General features: G+C 46.2%; 2 protein-coding genes across 2 annotated transcripts; both read left to right on the top strand.

The window, feature by feature from the left end:
• The first annotated feature begins 2,543 nt into the window (after nt 1-2,543).
• On the top strand, nt 2,544-4,346 carry LY89DRAFT_380366 (uncharacterized protein). Its single transcript, XM_018207126.1, has one exon. It carries the CDS (start codon nt 2,683-2,685, stop codon nt 4,042-4,044), a length of 1,362 nt encoding a protein of 453 aa, XP_018076034.1. The 5' UTR covers nt 2,544-2,682; the 3' UTR covers nt 4,045-4,346.
• A 1,825-nt stretch (nt 4,347-6,171) lies between these two features.
• On the top strand, nt 6,172-15,956 carry LY89DRAFT_637548 (uncharacterized protein; the record flags this gene model as incomplete). The annotated part of the gene is made up of 3 exons (XM_018211535.1): nt 6,172-10,681; nt 10,787-14,473; nt 14,523-15,956. The coding sequence occupies 3 exons, from the start codon at nt 6,172-6,174 to the stop codon at nt 15,818-15,820; spliced, it is 9,495 nt and encodes a 3,164-aa protein (XP_018076033.1). The 3' UTR covers nt 15,821-15,956.
• Nucleotides 15,957-17,503: the final 1,547 nt, after the last annotated feature.

Below are 17,503 nucleotides of genomic sequence, written 5' to 3'. Positions count from 1 at the left end.
GGGGTACGGGGTTAAGATGGTGAAAAGGCGCTAGTGTGCATATAACGCTGTATTGTGGGGAGATATTTTTTTGACAAGGGTCTTGGATTGATGAGAACTTCAGGGAGCCGGGGTGGTTGGGGCTGGCTGGGGCCGGGTGTGTTAGGATTTTGTGTGTCGGTTTTGTCGTTTTTTTAGTTGAGGTGGGTTCGAGTGTGTGGTTGGTGGTTGTTGAGAGTCGTTGATTGAGCGGGTTTATTGTTGTTAGAGAGGGTTTTGCTATCACTTAATTCAAAGGGAAAGAAAATGTAACGAGAGAGTACATGTTTTTAATAAAGAACGGCTTTGAGCTTACGATGATGATGCTTTTCCCCAAGCTAAGTATCAACAGAAGTGAAGTGATTTATTTCTTAATGGTTTTTTCCCCACGATTCACTCACTAAGGAGATCACAACAAGCAGTCCCCTTTCTAATGCTCGCTTATTTGGCGCTAGTGAACATAAAACAACGCATTCTGCACGCAAATATTTTCTGTTCATGAAAAGGAAAAACGACGCTATAAGGCCATGAATGTGGCCGGGGACCGAAGATAAGCCCGGCTCACGTATGACCTTTCGGGCGAGGTCCCGGTACTGAGGTTGCTGCATTGGGAGCAGATGGAGGGTTGTTGTTGTCATGAGATTTTTTGTTGCTAACTTGTCGATCATAAGTGGATAAGAAGTAAGATTGCGGCAGTGTAGAAATTTGGAGAAAATGAAGAAATGATCCTGTTTTCTAGTCGCTTTTATCAGATGATGGGGAGTTGTCGGATGTACTGAGCTCCCAAAGGACTTTTGCTTGTGGAAAGTATGGTTTGTTTCTTCTTGTGGAAGAGCCTTCGCCGCAGGTTGATTTCCCAGACTGTTTTCTTGGGCTCGAAGGGGCTCGAAGGGTGTTTATATAGGATTCTATACTCACAAATATGAATCATGCGCTAAAGCAAAGATTCTCTACAGATAATTCACCTGAGGAAGAATGACATCATTTGAATCAGTTCTGAATCCTGCGAGTCACGCGCTAGTCTGACGCTAGTGAACATAAAACAGCGTCTTGCGAGCAAGTAATTTCATATTGTTATTGAGTTGCAGGAATTTGCGGTACTCCAGACGCTGGAAGATGTGTTCGGTGCGCACGCGTAGTCTTTTGTTTGGTGATATTCGGGTTTCGCTTGCGAGCTCGTTGCTTTGTTGAGATGTATTGAAGTGGTTGATTGTGAGATCGCTGTTATTGCTGTCACATGATGTTGTATTGTCAATCTTCCAACTCCGCTTCTATTATCGGGGAAAGTAGTGATACTGGAAAGAATTTGGAGGGGATGGTGAAAAAGAGATGAAGAGCGCCCGAGGATCTAAGCTGGGGTTTCACAGAAGCTCCAAATTTGGGCTGATGTACTTGTCGTTTTCAAGTGTTGTGTTCTGAATGATGGGCGGATGGGGAGGTTTATATATCGTTCCCCGGGCACATAGGCTAAGAGAGAGTGAATGGTTGAAGAGGTCAGGAGGTAGAGAGAAAGTGAATTGGTGAAGTACAAGAGATTGGGTGTACAGGATCGGAGTGTGAAAAGAGTAAAGTTTCAGTTCTTTTGCTCAGAGAACGCGGGGTTCAGGTATAAACGTCTCCACTTCCAGAAGAAAATTTGGTTCAATGAGAACAACCAAGAACCTGAGTGAGCAATCAAGAGTGGAAAGGTAGTTGGAAGTATGTAGTAGGAGGCTTGGTGAAGTGTTATTTTGAGTTCTGTTTCGGTTTGAGATAGTCTGAGTTGACAATTCCACTTGGAAGGCAATGAAGTGTGGTTTTGTTGCTAACTTTCCCTTTCTTGTCAAGTATCACCATATTGTTGTAAACTGGCCGCCTGAAGCTGTAAAGTAAGTTCCTAACACAATAACATTGTTTGTCGTCGGTGTGTGCGGATAAAATTCAACCGCTAAAGGTGGATGACTGGAGACGTAGAATCCTGGCCCTAGCAACCGTGGCGTAAGACGGAGGTATTATTGGTTGGTCAAGTTGTTTGTTTATTGGCGACAAAGAAATCTTTTATATAGTTATCTTTCAGGTGTTTTGGGAAGGTGGGGTAAGTGAATTTTCTAATTTGTTCTGAAAGATTGCGATTAAGTTCTGTGATTTTGAGTAGATTCTGAGTAGTGAATAGACATAAGTGATAGGCAGGACAAGGCTGAAACCTGCAATTCCAAGTACAAAACCTTCTTCTCCAACGATTATCCGCTGGCAAGAACAAGAGTTCTTGAAGGAATGGACCCCGGACTTCATCTGCGGGGAAGGCAAGAGAGCTACAGAGATAGGAATGAGAGCACATTGGGTCTGATCTGCTCCCACCAACTTTGATGGTGGCAGCAGGGCGAATCGCGACAGGACATATCACTGCAAGAGAGCTTTCTGGGAGAATAGGAGGAATCTGGAGAGGAACTTTCTCCCACCAATCCAATGTTGATGCGCTGACTCAGAATAACACGTGCTCTGATTTTCTTCGCGAGAATGGTGAGATTCCAATATTTGACGGCCAACACAAATTTCCTCAATATGTGGCCTTTTTCGGAACGGCGTGTCCCTCCCTTCAAGTTCCGTCGGAGAACTCTTTGAAGAAGGTTCAATACCCGATCCTATCTACGCACTCTCGAGGACGCTGATCCTTTGTTCAAAAACATGACAACTCTCTCCAAGTACAGGCTATATCTCATGGACCTGCCCTTTGAGATCCGACTGCATGTATATCAGGACGTTTTAGACGCAAGCAGGATCCATAAGCCTCGCTTGATGATCTACTGCGGATGGTGCTATAATTTGACATCTACCTGTTCTCAAGTTCGTTACGAATTCCTTTCCTTGATAGTCGGGAACAGAATGTATCACAAGAATGTCGAGATGTTCTCAGACTGGGCTAGAAGCAGCCCATTAGCTATGCAAAAAATCGTTCAAAGTTTGGGGTTCACATTCTCTCGTGCCTTCTACAAAATCGCGGACAAATTGCCTAGACATCTAGCAGGCTCTTGCGATTTACATCCCCAGCTCAAAGTCATCTTGGAAAGAAGACACGTGCAAAGTACTATGCTACTACTTCACAACGATTCAGAATCTCAACTTGCTTTGGAAGAGATCGCTTCATTCTGGGAAGCTCTTCACCTCTTTCCAAATGTTCAGAAGATTTGGGTTCATGCCAGCGACCTCGATGACTATTCGTCCAATCCACCAACTTTACGATACGAGAATCAAGCAAACCTGATCATGGAGATCATATCATTTGCGTTTCCCCATGTCCTGAGTTATGAGGCCCACGTTGATCTATTACCCTTGTCTCAGCTCAAAAGATTTCCTGAACTCCGACATTTGCACTTCTCAGGGTACTCTAAGACTTCTCCGGAAGACGCCCTATCAATCCTGCAGTCGCTGAAACATCTTGACAGCATCACTATCTACCAATTCACAGAAGAGCCTCCTCAATCACTTTGGTCCGCACCTAATTTGATGCCTCTTCATTCCCAGCACCTGGTTATGACACCTGAGATCATTGCTCAACTGAATCCTCTGAGAGATGTCATAATCACTTCCGACACAGATACTATCCACACATCCCGGTGGCATGTGGTCCCGCTTACCAAATTAATGATGGAGGCTTTGCTCGCGCATTCTCAATCACTTCGAAGTTTGAAGATCACACAAAGATACACCAATCCACAACTTGAGAGCGATGTTCTCCAGATCCTCGATTTCGCCCACGGCTCCCCCATTCCTCACGTCTATCTGGATTTGACATTACCGTCATCCTTGGGACTTTCCATAGATCCCAAACACTTCCTTCCGCGGACAATGGGGAAACGGATGGATGGGAGAACTAGTCCGGCATACTTGAGAGTGGGAACTGGTAAATATATTCCATCGGAAAGAGAATTAGAATGGAGACAGAAAACGTACGCACCGAGGCCAGGTTCCTCAATGCCAGTACAGGTCCCGGGTACGAGTATTTATCTGCCTCTCGATTCTTTCATGGAACACTCTGAGGCTTGGTAAGGGGATACATTATGAACAACTGTTTTGGGCCTGTGGTAAACTTGCTGAATGGAATGAGTGATGGAGAGTGTCTTTCCATTTGCCCAAGCATCGAACTTTCCTCTTCACCATCTCATTTTTCTATAGCTGGTTGATCCTTACTGCTATTGATTTTTGATGGTTTTTCTTCTTTCATGATTTGGGATTGGAGATGGTGATGAGTGGCAGGATGGTTCTTTTTGGCGAGCAAAGTAATGTCTCATCCATAACTCATGTTCATACTGCGATGATCTGTCACTGTCTAAACCTAAACCCAAATCTTGTGAATTGACGCATGTGGGGCAGCAGAGCTATGGCCAAAAATCACTGTCTAGGAAACAGGGCACGATAAAGGCACTATCTCAGTGTCATGACATTGATCATCCAAAAGATAGCAGTATCGATTTTGATGAACAGGGGATGTGTGGACAATGAAAGTTGCGTTCTGTTTGTTTCAAATTGACGATGTGGGGGCATGAAATGGAGAATTTCATAGAATTTGTGGATCTTATTCTTGAAATGGTCGTCTCACTTCCAGGTTACATTTTTTGAGTGAAATGACCTGTCAGTAAGATGAAAGATGCATCAGACTCGATCGGGTTCATCGGCAGCTGCAGCACTACGGAGCGTGGAGCAGGGATGCGAGTAATATGCAGCTTTCCCACGAGTCCATCTTCTTAGGTAGAGAAAGCATCCGCCCCGAATATTTGGGTAATCGAAGCGAACACGAGAGATGCGGTACGTTCCAACCGAACTTTAAGCCAACTAGTGGAGAATAAAACAATGACTTTTAGATATGTGATAAATATGCCAGTCACTCTCACACAACACAGTAGACTTGGTGTGACTCAGAAATCGTGCTCCGTGAAGATATTTGCACGCGGAATCTATTGTGTCTCGGTTCCATGCATGCGTGGGGGCGCATCTGCAGCACTCGATGCATTCATCCAAAGAAATGAGATTTGAACAGATACTAGCACACTTGTTCTCATACAAGCAAAGATTTGTGTTCGAACGAATTGCTGAAGGACTTCACGAGAAGCTGAATTCCTCCTTTACCCCGCACTACTCCGAATGAAGCTAGCGTGCACTTAGCTTTACTCCAAAACTGACTTCAACATCAGAACATCAGAACAGTTTCCGCCCCGTCTACAAGCTCCACTACCCGCCTTTGTACGTGTCAGATTCATATTTTCCGACGTCCCATATATTTCATGCATCTACGCGAGAAAATTATGAGAACAGGATCCCTGGGCGAGTGGCGGTGTCATCCCCCATAGCCCATAGGCCAGTTCGGCAACTTGCTGAACTAGAGGCAAAGAACAATATGTATTTGGACGAAAGGAGGAAGAGCGTTTCATCAAAAGATATGCCATTCGAGTTTCTGCACTGAGCCGATAACACGTCCTCAAGAGCACCGAGCGGGAGAGCATCATCGTCGGTTATTAAACCCGGCCGAAATGTAGATTAAGAGATAGTACAGCAATGACCGAAACTCCACATTTCATACTTGGATGTTCGGTGCAGATTGGAGAAAAGGGGCTAGTTGGATAAGATGTACTGGCATTGATGACTTCTAGCGACCCTTAACACGGCAACACGGCTGGATCTATCAAGCCTCCCTTCCGTCAACCTCTCGACACCGAAATAACAATCTCCAACAAGTTTCAGATGATTCCAGAAGCTCCAGCGGGTACTTACATGAAGATTGTGCTAAAGGCAAGACCTTTCAATGCTTGACTTTGCGGATTTCGGAGCTCAAGTCGGAATGTCCGACATGCCCTAGGACATCCAACGCCCTTCACTGTCAAATCTTTTTTGAATCGATACTCGTAAGGCTACCAGCCTTGCCCTGCCCACGCTAGTCGAGACTGAACTGACGAAGATTTTCTCTACTCCCCCAAACCTCCACACCACACCACCACAACAACGACCACCCCTCAACCCTCTTTTTCACATCTCACCAATTGCTGTATTACAATTCTGGAGTTGTCGCGCGTAGCGACACAAAAAACTCACGCCTTTTCGAGATCGAGTAACAAACGGTCGAAGACTTCTTGTCAGCTTCACTTGCACTTGAGATCGCATTAAACCTCGCAATTGGCAGCGATGGCAACACCTTCCAGCAATAGCCCGTCGATTGCGGCTATCCAGTACTTGATAAATCACGTCTTTCTTCCTCCAAGATTACCCCAGGAAGATGACTCCAAAGCTCAGCACGAATCATTACTGATAAACATCACCATTGACGCTCTTTCGAAGTTCAAGGTTCATGTCAACAATGATCAGAGTGATAACATCACTTCTGTTCTGCAAATGATGATCGTCTTGAAGAACATTCACCCTCCTCATAGCAACATCTACGAAGCAGAGTTTCTGCAGGCTCTCGGAGACCTCCCAATCAAAGGTGAGTACCTGTCGTCTATAAACTCTACTCAAGTTAATTGTCTCATAGGGGGCACAATCCCATTGTATGTCCGCGCTCAAAATGCTGGTCTCCTAATCAGAAAAATCGACAAGAATTACCATTTTGAAGCATTTGAGTTATCACCTCTCAATGAACAGGTGATAAAGACTAAAGGCAGGCTTCGGCGAATGTTTCCAGGCCGCGTGTTACTTGTCAAACCCGAAGTCTTTGAACAACCCGACTTCCAAGCTACGGTAGCCCACACTCTTTCGAAGATGGGTCACCAAGCCGTGATCGGTACACAACCTCAAGCGAAGAAGGCAGGGCAGATGCTGGACGAGGATCGGGATACTGCTCACCCGAAGATGGTCACGGAGCTTTTCTTCGGTTTCTTAGGCGCTGTTGCTGAGCCTGTGGATGGACACCCTCTATGGAAGAACACTCGAGAAGAAGTGTTGTGGCTCGACAGTCACCGACCTTGGAGAAGATCGCCCCAATGGTTGCTTATGCGTGTTGCTATGCAGCATACAGCAGAAGCCGTGTACAAGGAATTCATGATGTTTTTCATGGCCTATGTTCTTGAGATGTCCCATCAACGCCCGGACATTGACAGCGATCTCATACATATCATGCATGCCAAGATTATCCGACGTTTGCTCAAGCTCAATCCCACCTCCGATTGTCCTGGACTTGAATTCGTGCAAGTAGTTCTACAACGCACTTCCAATGTCCTTCGAAACAGATGGACAATCATTCAGAAGCAAGCAGACCCGACTTGCAATTTATCAGAACTTCCGCAATTGGACTTTATTACCGACACGATCATGTCCCTTCCGGGGCTAGATCAATATCTCCAAATGAGACATAAGCGAAAGCATCAAAGCAATTCTGTGGCATTCCAATCCGGATCCAAATTGATCAAGTGTTCAGCCAAAGACCTACCACCGGACGTACAATCTTCGAATCCGGATATTTTGCCGTACAATGTAAAGAATGTCGAATCCTGGGTGGAATCCCATTTGGACGCCTGGGTAGCGCGAGAACTCGATCACAACACCACGTGCCAAAGACTCGCTGGCTTGATTCAGAGTTATTTTGCTGCTGCTTCTCGTTTGTGTCAAGGCAACCCCGAAACTACCTCCATAATGCTCCTCACTATTCTGGAGATTTGGATCGCTTGTGACAAAGTTGCCTGCCACGTCTGCAATATCTTGCAACACTACGATCCGGGCATCCCACGAGAACTTTTCACATCGTTGCTGCTACCATTGAAGTCTCAAATGCTGAGGCTACTCAACGCAGAAAAGTATCTGAATGATCGCCGACGTATTGCCGATGAGAAGGTCCCAGACATCTTCAAACATTTTGGAAGTGTAGACTCCTTCTCGGTTCGATATTTCCAACAATCTTCTGAGCATCGAGAGCTGTTTGAAAAGATTGTACGTCACGCCACAGAACAACGACAAGCAAAATGCGCAGAGCTTGCCCAAAAGAAGAAGCTGTACAATGATCTAATCAAAAAGTGCGATCTGATCGTGGATCACGAATCTCGTGAAGTTCTCGTTGATTCGTACACTGATATCAACGGAGAACGTCACGAAATTAAAATGCCAACACATCCAAGTACTTGCCAGAAGTGTGCCTACAAGACTCAAGCCGATCGATTAAGAATCGAGACTCATGAATGGCCACTTCCTGAGAATAATATGAATGCACAATCTGTGGTTTTCGAACTCAATGTTCCATCTTGGTTCGGATATTGGCGCGATGCAACTGTGTTCTTCTTGATCGATATTCTCCAGAGCGAATATAGCGTGTCGCAGTCACCTCGATCACGTTACCCCCTACATACTTATAGCGGACTCTCCTCTTTCTTCAAGCAATTCAGCGGGATGCAACGAATCGGCATGCTCTCGGAGGATAAACCCTCTGGAAATACACACCGACGAGAAGTTCTTGTCTCCACGAGCAATGAGAACGCCGTTTGTGTGAATCATGGACCCAAGTTTAAGTATCACGACAGTACCCTTGGATGCTTTGTTGATAGCTTTTGCGTTTCTGATGAAATCTCAAAACGCTGTACATTCACACTGCCCACTCGGGTGGCTTCGCTGCAACGTTTCATCTTCCGTCCTGAGTTGTTGCCAGATGGCCCCAAACCAAATGCGGTCCCCGCTAGCCAATCAGAATGCCCAGTCTCTATGTCACCTGCCGAATATACAGCTTTGAGTACCCTTCCCCTAGGCTGTAGAATTCAATGGCGCAACATAGAGGTTGAATTGTACATGCCTACTGTAGACTTCAAGAAAGTCGAGACAACTCTGGTCATTTTGCAAGTTATCTACCAAGCTGGCCGTCTTGAAGGCAATGGTGTCCTCCGAGAGAGTCATGCGATTGTTGGCGACACGCAATTCGCCACTACTCTCTTGGTTGCCCTTGAGCAGGCTCTGCAGCGAATTAAAGAGAATTGGGAGTCCTCACAAGCTCTCTGTACTTTCATCTCACTCGCAACTCGAGTACTGTCCTTGACTGCCTCAAAAAACCTTGCAGATAAATATTTACTTTATATTTCAAGTATTCGATGTGTCGCTTTCAAATGGGCCATGTATCTCAAGAAAAAAGCTTCCACTGCTACCGACGATAAACAGAGAGCGGAATTTCGACTGAAAGCCGTCGAGATTGCGTTGATCTGTCTCACGTCTTTCAATCTTGAAGGCGAGTACTTAGACAGAACTCTTTCTGTACAAGAGGACGCTTCACTATTCTTCCAATGCTGCTTCCTCATCCAAGAAGAGGACTACAGCATCTCGAGCTCTTCCGACTGCATGGTTACTTTACTGTACCATCGCTGGAAGATGATATCTTTCCGCAGCTATCATATACTGAGTGAATCTATCACCCAGGGAGACGACGCAGCTTTGAATGACGCCGTGAAAAAGACTTGGTCTGCGTTCGAAGCAGGAGATCACTGGCAAAAAGTGTCAAGAGATCTTGATTACTGGCTCGTCAGCCATACTGCATCCAACAGCGCTTCTGGATCACTTACAGTTCATTTCAACTTGCTAACAGGCAAGCTTCTTGTGGACGGCTTGCCACTAGCTCGTCTACCATCGAAATACGAACAGCACTCAACATACCGCTCTCTCTTCGGCAATTCGACCCTTGATATCATGCCAACGTCTGCTCCAGGTATGCAATTTTCTGGCAAGGAAGAGTTCTCAGGACATACCGTTCATTTTAATATGGTGCCTTCCCAAGATTCGGCTGGCAAGACTGTAAAAGACTTCTTAGTCCGGGCTTCTAGACAGGGGCAAAGTTTCGAGCTCATTCCATCAAGACTCCTCGAGGGGGAGTTTCCGTCAGACTTGGTCACGAACTTTGCTCATTGGTACAATGTCACGGATAATTCTGTGGAATTTCGACCGATTGGAGATCCCTGGACTCGATGTCTTGACACATGTTGGGTATTAACCAAGTCGAAAGCCGGGTTTTCAAGTCGATGGCGCTTGGTGAAAGAATCTCAAGATACTTTGCTCAGCATCAAGAGTGCTACAGCTAGAACTCTGTCTAAGATACTCGCACCCCTCGAGGACCCAACACAAATCCACATCGTCTTAAATCTTGGTCTCTCGCCATTGATGATCAACATTGAGCTTCCCAGGTTTCAGCTAGGATTTCGGCTACAGTCTCAAACGTCCGACATACAGTCAAAACAATTTCGAGGGATGATCATCGATACAGACCAGTCTCTGGGAACTCTTGTTGGACTTTCAAACAAACTCGTACTGACGCAAAGAAAGCGCGACCGACGCCTTGTTCTCGTCCCTGAGGGGCCCGTTTCGTGCCAGTCGAAGGCATACGGGTCAGTCAGTCACGTCAATGTCGAAGTGGAAAAACCCCTGTCTACCAGAGTCCATGCATACAATGTGGACAGAATGACCGGCAAGCTATCAGATAACGGAAGCCTGCAAAGCAAATTATATCTATGTTATTTACATAGCCTCACATCCTTCTGTTTGGCCGATCCCCTTACTCGAAGTACTGGGACAGAGCAGGCTTTGTCGATTTTAGATTCTGCCGCGATCAAGTCAATTGTTCAACTAGCCCCAAGCAACATTGAGCTTTTAGGTCTGCTGGGATATTTGACTCCTGGCAGAAGCTATTACCCAACGAATGAGCGTGTCATGCAGAGTATTGATTGGTCTATGCACGGTAAGTTGATCTTTTCTGATATTCCACTCTTCTTAGAAGTTTAGTCTAGCTCCTGAACGACGTAGACGAAGCTCATGTGCTAACGACGAGTCCTAGGTCTGCAAGTTGGTTTCATGGCGCGGCATGGCAGCTTTCATAAATCTGTTCAATCGATATATGACCAAGCGGAGACATACAGCATATTTCAACCAGAATCTTGCATTGAGCGACGACACCAGAGAACTGTTGACCTACATTTACTTGAACGAGATTGTATTCGATCGTCAACCTTTCGTGTTTCGGGCTCCGGTGCAGAAGAACATACTGTCAAACACGACCAAATTTACACATCCAGAGACCAGAACCAGGATTCTGAACAAGAGCACAAGGCGTTCGCAATGGCATACATCATAGCCCACAGACGTAGGTATTTGCACAAACCAGTTCGACAACGCCTGGCAGACCACCTGCTGGCCATACTCTCGGAGGCCCGAACTGTTTATGGCCCGAGCCGGCCGTTGCCATTGTCAGATATACGCTACGATGGTCTCCTTCTTCAGAATCATATGGTCTTTCTGGCACAACATTGGATGCCTCTTCACCATGCGCTTCGAGGAGCAAGATCTTCTATTGATGAATTTCGCCTCATGATTTGGCTCTCCACCTTAGGGTATTCAACCAACGCCGACATGGAGGCTCTCCAGGCCGTGGCTTCCTTCTATACGACACCAGAAGTAGGTCTGATATCTGCTCCGCCGATCATCTCATTTCAGCTTGACGCAGGAACTGATGTCAAACCTGACGAATTGCTAAAGATTTTCCGACCAGCCCTCTTCGTACTCACTCGCTGCCCGGAGGGGACTTTAAAAAAGAAGCCATACGAGAAAAACAATCAGTTCGTAAACAGACGCCAATCTGAATTTCAAAGAAACCAGGACAAAGCTCTGAACGCGTTAGCTACAGCGTTGAAGGAACAATGGCCATGTGAGGTCCCGACAATGCCTGGCCAGGAGCAACGTAAGACCATAGACGCTTATATGAACGTTGAGCAGGCAGTCCAGCTTGCAAAGCCACGTTTCAAAGTCTGGTTCGAAAATCGTCGGTATCTCAAGTACTTAGAAGATATTTCGACAGTCCTTTCCGTACAATCTGTCAAGCCTGTGCCGAGACCATCATACGTAAAGAAAGTCCCTACGCCGTCTCTCCAGAGCGAACAATACCAGAGATTTGTCAGTACCGACACCATATTCAGTTGTTCAGCTCCCCAGCTTCCACAATTGAATAAGACCTCTATTACAGGCCTCGTCGCTCATTACCCCGAAGCCAAATTAGAAGTGCCTCTTCTCAATATCTTGTTAGAGAGTCTCGAGCAATCAACTACTTCGAACTACGAGGAGAATTACGCTAAAGCGCTTCGTGGTAGTCTTGGTTCGTTGCAGGGATTTGAAAATCGACTTCACTTGCAGTTGGATCGTGGCGTCCGTAAGGCTCGTCTTTCCGATTACCTTATTAGTTGCAGAGTACATGTTCAACAGGTCTTTGATGCTATCATTTGTTGTCTAGCATCCTCCAACAACTCTATATCGATGTCTCTGGCTATTGAGGTTAATCAATGGCCAAGACTTTCTCCGATATTCCTGCTTAGGCAGCTCAATCGCAAGCGTTGGAGTGGAATTCCAAGCCGCTGGCAAGAATGTATCATTCAGTATGGACTTGCTTTCACCGAATTACATAGAGCTGAAAGACTTCTAAGCTACGCCGATAACGAAATGGAGCTCATTCGAGAGCTTCAAAACGCCGGCCATACGAATTGGAGCCCTTTCGAGTATCCCGAGTCCCTACTCCTTGAGGTTGAGAGCGGCATTATGATCCGAGAAGTACAAGAGCAGATCGCTGGACACATGAGGAAACCAGCATCTGGTGCAAATTCTGTCATGCAATTGAACATGGGAGAGGGAAAGTCCTCGGTCATCGTTCCAATCGTAGCTGCCGCTCTTGCAGATGGCTCCTGTCTGGTCCGAGTCATCGTTGCTAAGCCCCAGTCAAAGCAGATGTTGCAAATGCTAGTATCGAAACTGGGCGGATTGCTGGATCGACAGGTGTATCATATGCCATTTTCTCGTGCATTGAAACTTCATCCCGAAGATGGGAAAGCAGAAGCTATGGGCAAGATTTACCGAGATTGCACGCAGAATGGTGGTATTCTCCTAGTACAACCGGAGCACCTGTTGTCATTCAAACTTATGGTCCTCGAGTGCTTCATCGCGGACAAAGCCCTGATTGGCAGATCTCTTCTGAGAATGCAAGAATTTTTTGATAGGTCGTCGCGCGACCTTGTCGACGAGAGCGATGAGAATTTCAGTGTCAAATTTGAGCTGGTCTATACCATGGGCTCCCAACGTCCGATCGAGTTCAGCCCCGAACGTTGGTTGTGCATTTTCACCGTCCTGGATATGGTCAGACAGTTTGCATTTGAGGTCAAGAATGAGTTCCCTCAGTCACTCGATGTCGATCAACGACAGCCAGGAAGTTTCCCTCGCATTCGATTTCTCCGACCTGATGCCGAGCGAGAAATTATCGGTCGAATCGCCCAACACATCTGTGAAGCTACTGGCATGAATGGACTTCCAATTGTTAGACGGTCGAAACCTGACAGACAAGCTGTGTACAGATATTTGACCGAAGCAAACCTTAGCCCAGAGGAAATCGCCTTGGTTGAAGGTCCTGGTGGTTTCTGGACATCATCAACATGCAATGCTCTTCTTCTTTTGAGAGGTCTGTTTGCTTGTGGAATTTTATCGTTTGCATTCGGTCAGAAGCGTTGGAGAGTCAATTATGGGCTTGACGTCACTCGTAAGCCTGGGACAAAGTTGGCGGTACCATATAGAGCCAAAGACAACCCTACTGCTCGCTCTGAATTCAGCCATCCTGACGTTGTCATTGTCCTGACGTCTTTGACTCATTACTATGGAGGCTTGCAGGATGACGACCTGTCTATGGCTTTCGCCCACCTGCTACGATCGGATCAGGCAGATATCGAATATGGGGTCTGGGTTAGAGATGCCCCAAGTCTACCACATTCCTTTAAAACTCTGTCAGGCATCAACCTAAAAGACCGCATCCAGTGCGAAGAGCAAGTTTATCCTAGTCTCCGATACTCGAAAGGAGCAATCGACTACTTTCTGGCTCGTATCGTCTTCCCAAAGGAGATGAAAGAATTTCCCCACAAATTGTCCGCATCTGGATGGGACATTGGAAAAACTAGACCACCTGGACTTCCATTGACAGGTTTTAGCGGTACAAACGACTCACAGATGGTTCTTCCACTTACCGTTGGACATTTAGATCTTCCCGAGCAAGAACACACCAATGCTCTTGTACTAAAGTACCTCCTACAGGACGAAAACTCTGTCGCTCTGATGAAGCCACGGTTCGATGCTTCAATCTCAGACGCCCGAGCTTTGTTGGCCATGGTGATCGCAATGCCCGAGAAAGTTCAGGTGATTCTTGATGTTGGTGCGCAAATTCTCGAACTCGACAACCTGGAGGTTGCAAAGGAATGGCTGAAAATGATGTCCAATGACGAAGATGCGCAAGCCGTTATTTTCTGCGATGACAATGACGAGCTTTGTGTTCTTGATCGACACAACAATATCGAAGCCTTGCAAACATCTTCATTTGCAACGCAGATGGATGTTTGTCTCGTTTACTTAGACGAGTCCCATACACGTGGCACTGATCTCCGATTGCCAACAACATATCGAGCCGCTGTTACTATGGGTCCTAATTTGACGAAGGATCGTCTAGTTCAAGGTCAGTCACCCATCCCACAGATGTACTGTCTATTACTAATGATATACAGCATGCATGAGAATGCGAAAGCTAGGGAAAGGCCAGTCAGTAGTCTTCTGTGTTCCGGAAGAGATCAAGGCCAGAATACTGGCCCGAGCATCAAAATTGAGCGACGCGAGCATTGATGTATCTGACGTTCTTAGTTGGGCAATCTCTGAAACTTTCGTCGACACACGCAAAAGCATTCCACTTTGGGCAGCCCAAGGTCAACGATTTGAGCAGCAGAGCGAGCTATGGGCTGCGACTTGTACCCAGGATGGCTTCGTCATGTCGCAGTCTCAAGCTGAGAGTTTTCTCGAAGATGAGATGCAGAGCCTGGACCATAGGTATCGACCGCGTGTCAGGGCCAATTCAGTATCGCTCATGCAGCCAAGCAGCAACCAAAATCTGAATAAGATCGCAGAGCGCTGCAAAGAATTGAACAATCTCAACTTTGTCTCTGCCACGCTCCAAGAAGAACAAGAGCGCGAGCTTGCGCCCGAGATTGAGCAAGAGCGTCAGACTCAGAAAGCGGCTCCGGCAGAACCAGCAGACCACAAATTGCATGCTGACCTGATGAAATTCGTGTCTGCTGGGGTCCCGGTCCCAAACTCAAAAGCTTACATACCGGCTTTTTCATCATTGCGCACTACCAGCGCAGCAAAAGGTTTCGATGTCTCCCAATTCCCGAACGATCTCCTGGTCACAGAGGACTTTTCAAAGACGATTCAAGTATCTAGTTACAGCACGTACATCTCGGATAGCTTTCAACGACCTGTACGTTGGGTTCTCACGAGCACGGGACCACTTGGTGGAACTACGATCAAGCACATGCTGATCATCAGCCCTTTCGAGGCAAACTTGATCGAGCCACAGATCAGTGGATCGAAAATGATCACTCTGCACCCGTACGCCCCAAGATTGACTCTTGGATTCCTTCCGATGGACAGATTGGATTCTTCAACATGTCCATCTCGGTCGCCGTCCTTAATAGTACCTCGTAAGTTCGTTGTTCTACTCAATTTGTTTGCAGGGCAGCTATATTTCAGCTCATTCGAGGAATATACCGAGGTCTGTGACCTGCTTGGCCTTGCGTGGGAAAAATCTGAGAATGGCAGCAGCGTTGCGCCCGATGGATTTATCTTGAAGAGTGGCAATAGCAGTAGACAGTCGACGTTCAAGCAGAGCCCTACCATGTTCTTGCAAGTCCTCATGACAAAGGTTCGCAACCACTGCGAAAGCATCGAGAAGACTCATATGGGGAAGATGTTGAATGGAACGTTGCTGACTCGGGCTGATTTTGAGAAGCTGGAGGATGGGCTTGCATGATCTCATGGTCTTTCAAAGTGGATGCGGTCATCAGAGGGACTGGCGATCTGCAGGGGACGTTGCTTGCAGATGGGATAGAGTTTAGGGGATAAAAACACTATTTGTATCAATAATTTGTCGAAGAAGTCTGTAAGGGATTGAAAAGCTCTATCTATGTATATGCACTTTCCACTGTGATGCCTCGCCTGCATCTGTGCTATGCAACAGGATTCGAGTCACACAACTTCCGAAAAGCTGCTAGTTGCTGCTCAGGCGGGTATCCAGCAATCTGTTTCAGTATGGCACGCTTAAAGTGTCTTCTGCAGCGTGGCACTTTGAATGTGCAGACCAATATAAGTGAAGGAAAGCCTGATACCAAACGTCATAAGCGAGCTCTCTAGAGAATACTAGAGCCCATAATCTTCAGTCTTAGGAACCGAGCTCCATAGTCGTGGTTTAGTTCCGAAAACTATTAGGACAGAAGTGCATTATGTGGGGCGTCACCTGCAGCGGGGCTGTCTGAACGTGCCCAGGACTACCAGACTATTTTTCTAGCCTCGCTCTTCACTTTTGTTCTTAAATTAACATCGTCGTACCTTCCAGCAGCCTTACGGAACAAAAACTGTGCATTCACACCATTCGATGAATATTGTCTCACTCCCTAGTGAAGTTTACATGAGGTAGCATTGCTAAATTTAGATGAGGCTAAATGATCTCCATCTCCACACACTGGCCCCAGCTACCACCAAAATGTTCTCAGGTCCAATAGAATCACTTTTGTTCTTCTAGTGCAGGCTTTTTTTCTACCACGAGACATTCTATCTGTACTGGAGTACTCGCTAAATCCGAATTTTAGAACAAAACATGGAAAAGGAAAACATAAAATTCAAAAACAAAAATAAACATTGGATGTGAAGAAGCGAGCTGAAAACATCATAATCGCTTAAGCATTATTATACAGCCACAGCAGCGCAAATCTCATATTATATGGATAGAACTTTCACCTCTACCTGATTCTGCTCCAAGAGCATGGCATCTATATCCATCACTAATAGAGTTTCTTAGCTCCAAGAATTGGAAATGCACTAAAGAAGTGCATGAATCCGTCGTCTTTAGCATCCCGAGATACTGTGCTGTGATTGGACACTCTAGCGAACTTCGCCATGGTTCAACCTGCATTTCTTTAAATTCGATGACATCGAAAGATGGGATATCTCTCATGTTATCGTCAAGGGCCAGAAGGTACCTTCTTGCGGTGATGTTCACAATGGTCCTGTACTTGAATGATACATATCGTCTTTGCATTACTTGTTGGAGCTGACTTGCGCTTTGCATATCTAAAACGCAGATTTTTCGAGGAGCTAATATAATTGCTCTAACCAGAAAATGCACTACCAGGTTGAGAGGTGACGGTTTGTTACTATGCGGGAGCCAAGGATTTTGCTTCCTGCTTGTACCTTGTACGACTTTCTTATCACCCCGCATCTTGCCTATGTTATTTTCTTGCTTGCGACCTCCTTTCTCCTTTTTATTTTTATTTTCCCTGTCGCGTGTTCTCGTCTCCGATTGCGATGGATGCGCTTGACGCAGAGGGCAAGCGCCCAGATGTCGGGGCTTCTGGACTTGGTAGTAAGTCAGACTGATCTGTTCTTGCATCTCATAAAGCTGACCAAGGAAACTAGACAGGACATTTCGAGAAGTTCC

This window comes from Mollisia scopiformis (assembly GCF_001500285.1).
Source record: "Mollisia scopiformis unplaced genomic scaffold LY89scaffold_4, whole genome shotgun sequence".
NCBI classification, from domain to species: domain Eukaryota; kingdom Fungi; phylum Ascomycota; class Leotiomycetes; order Helotiales; family Mollisiaceae; genus Mollisia; species Mollisia scopiformis.
Note: the sequence above shows the minus strand (reverse complement) of the source record. Positions and strands in the feature narration are given on the sequence as shown.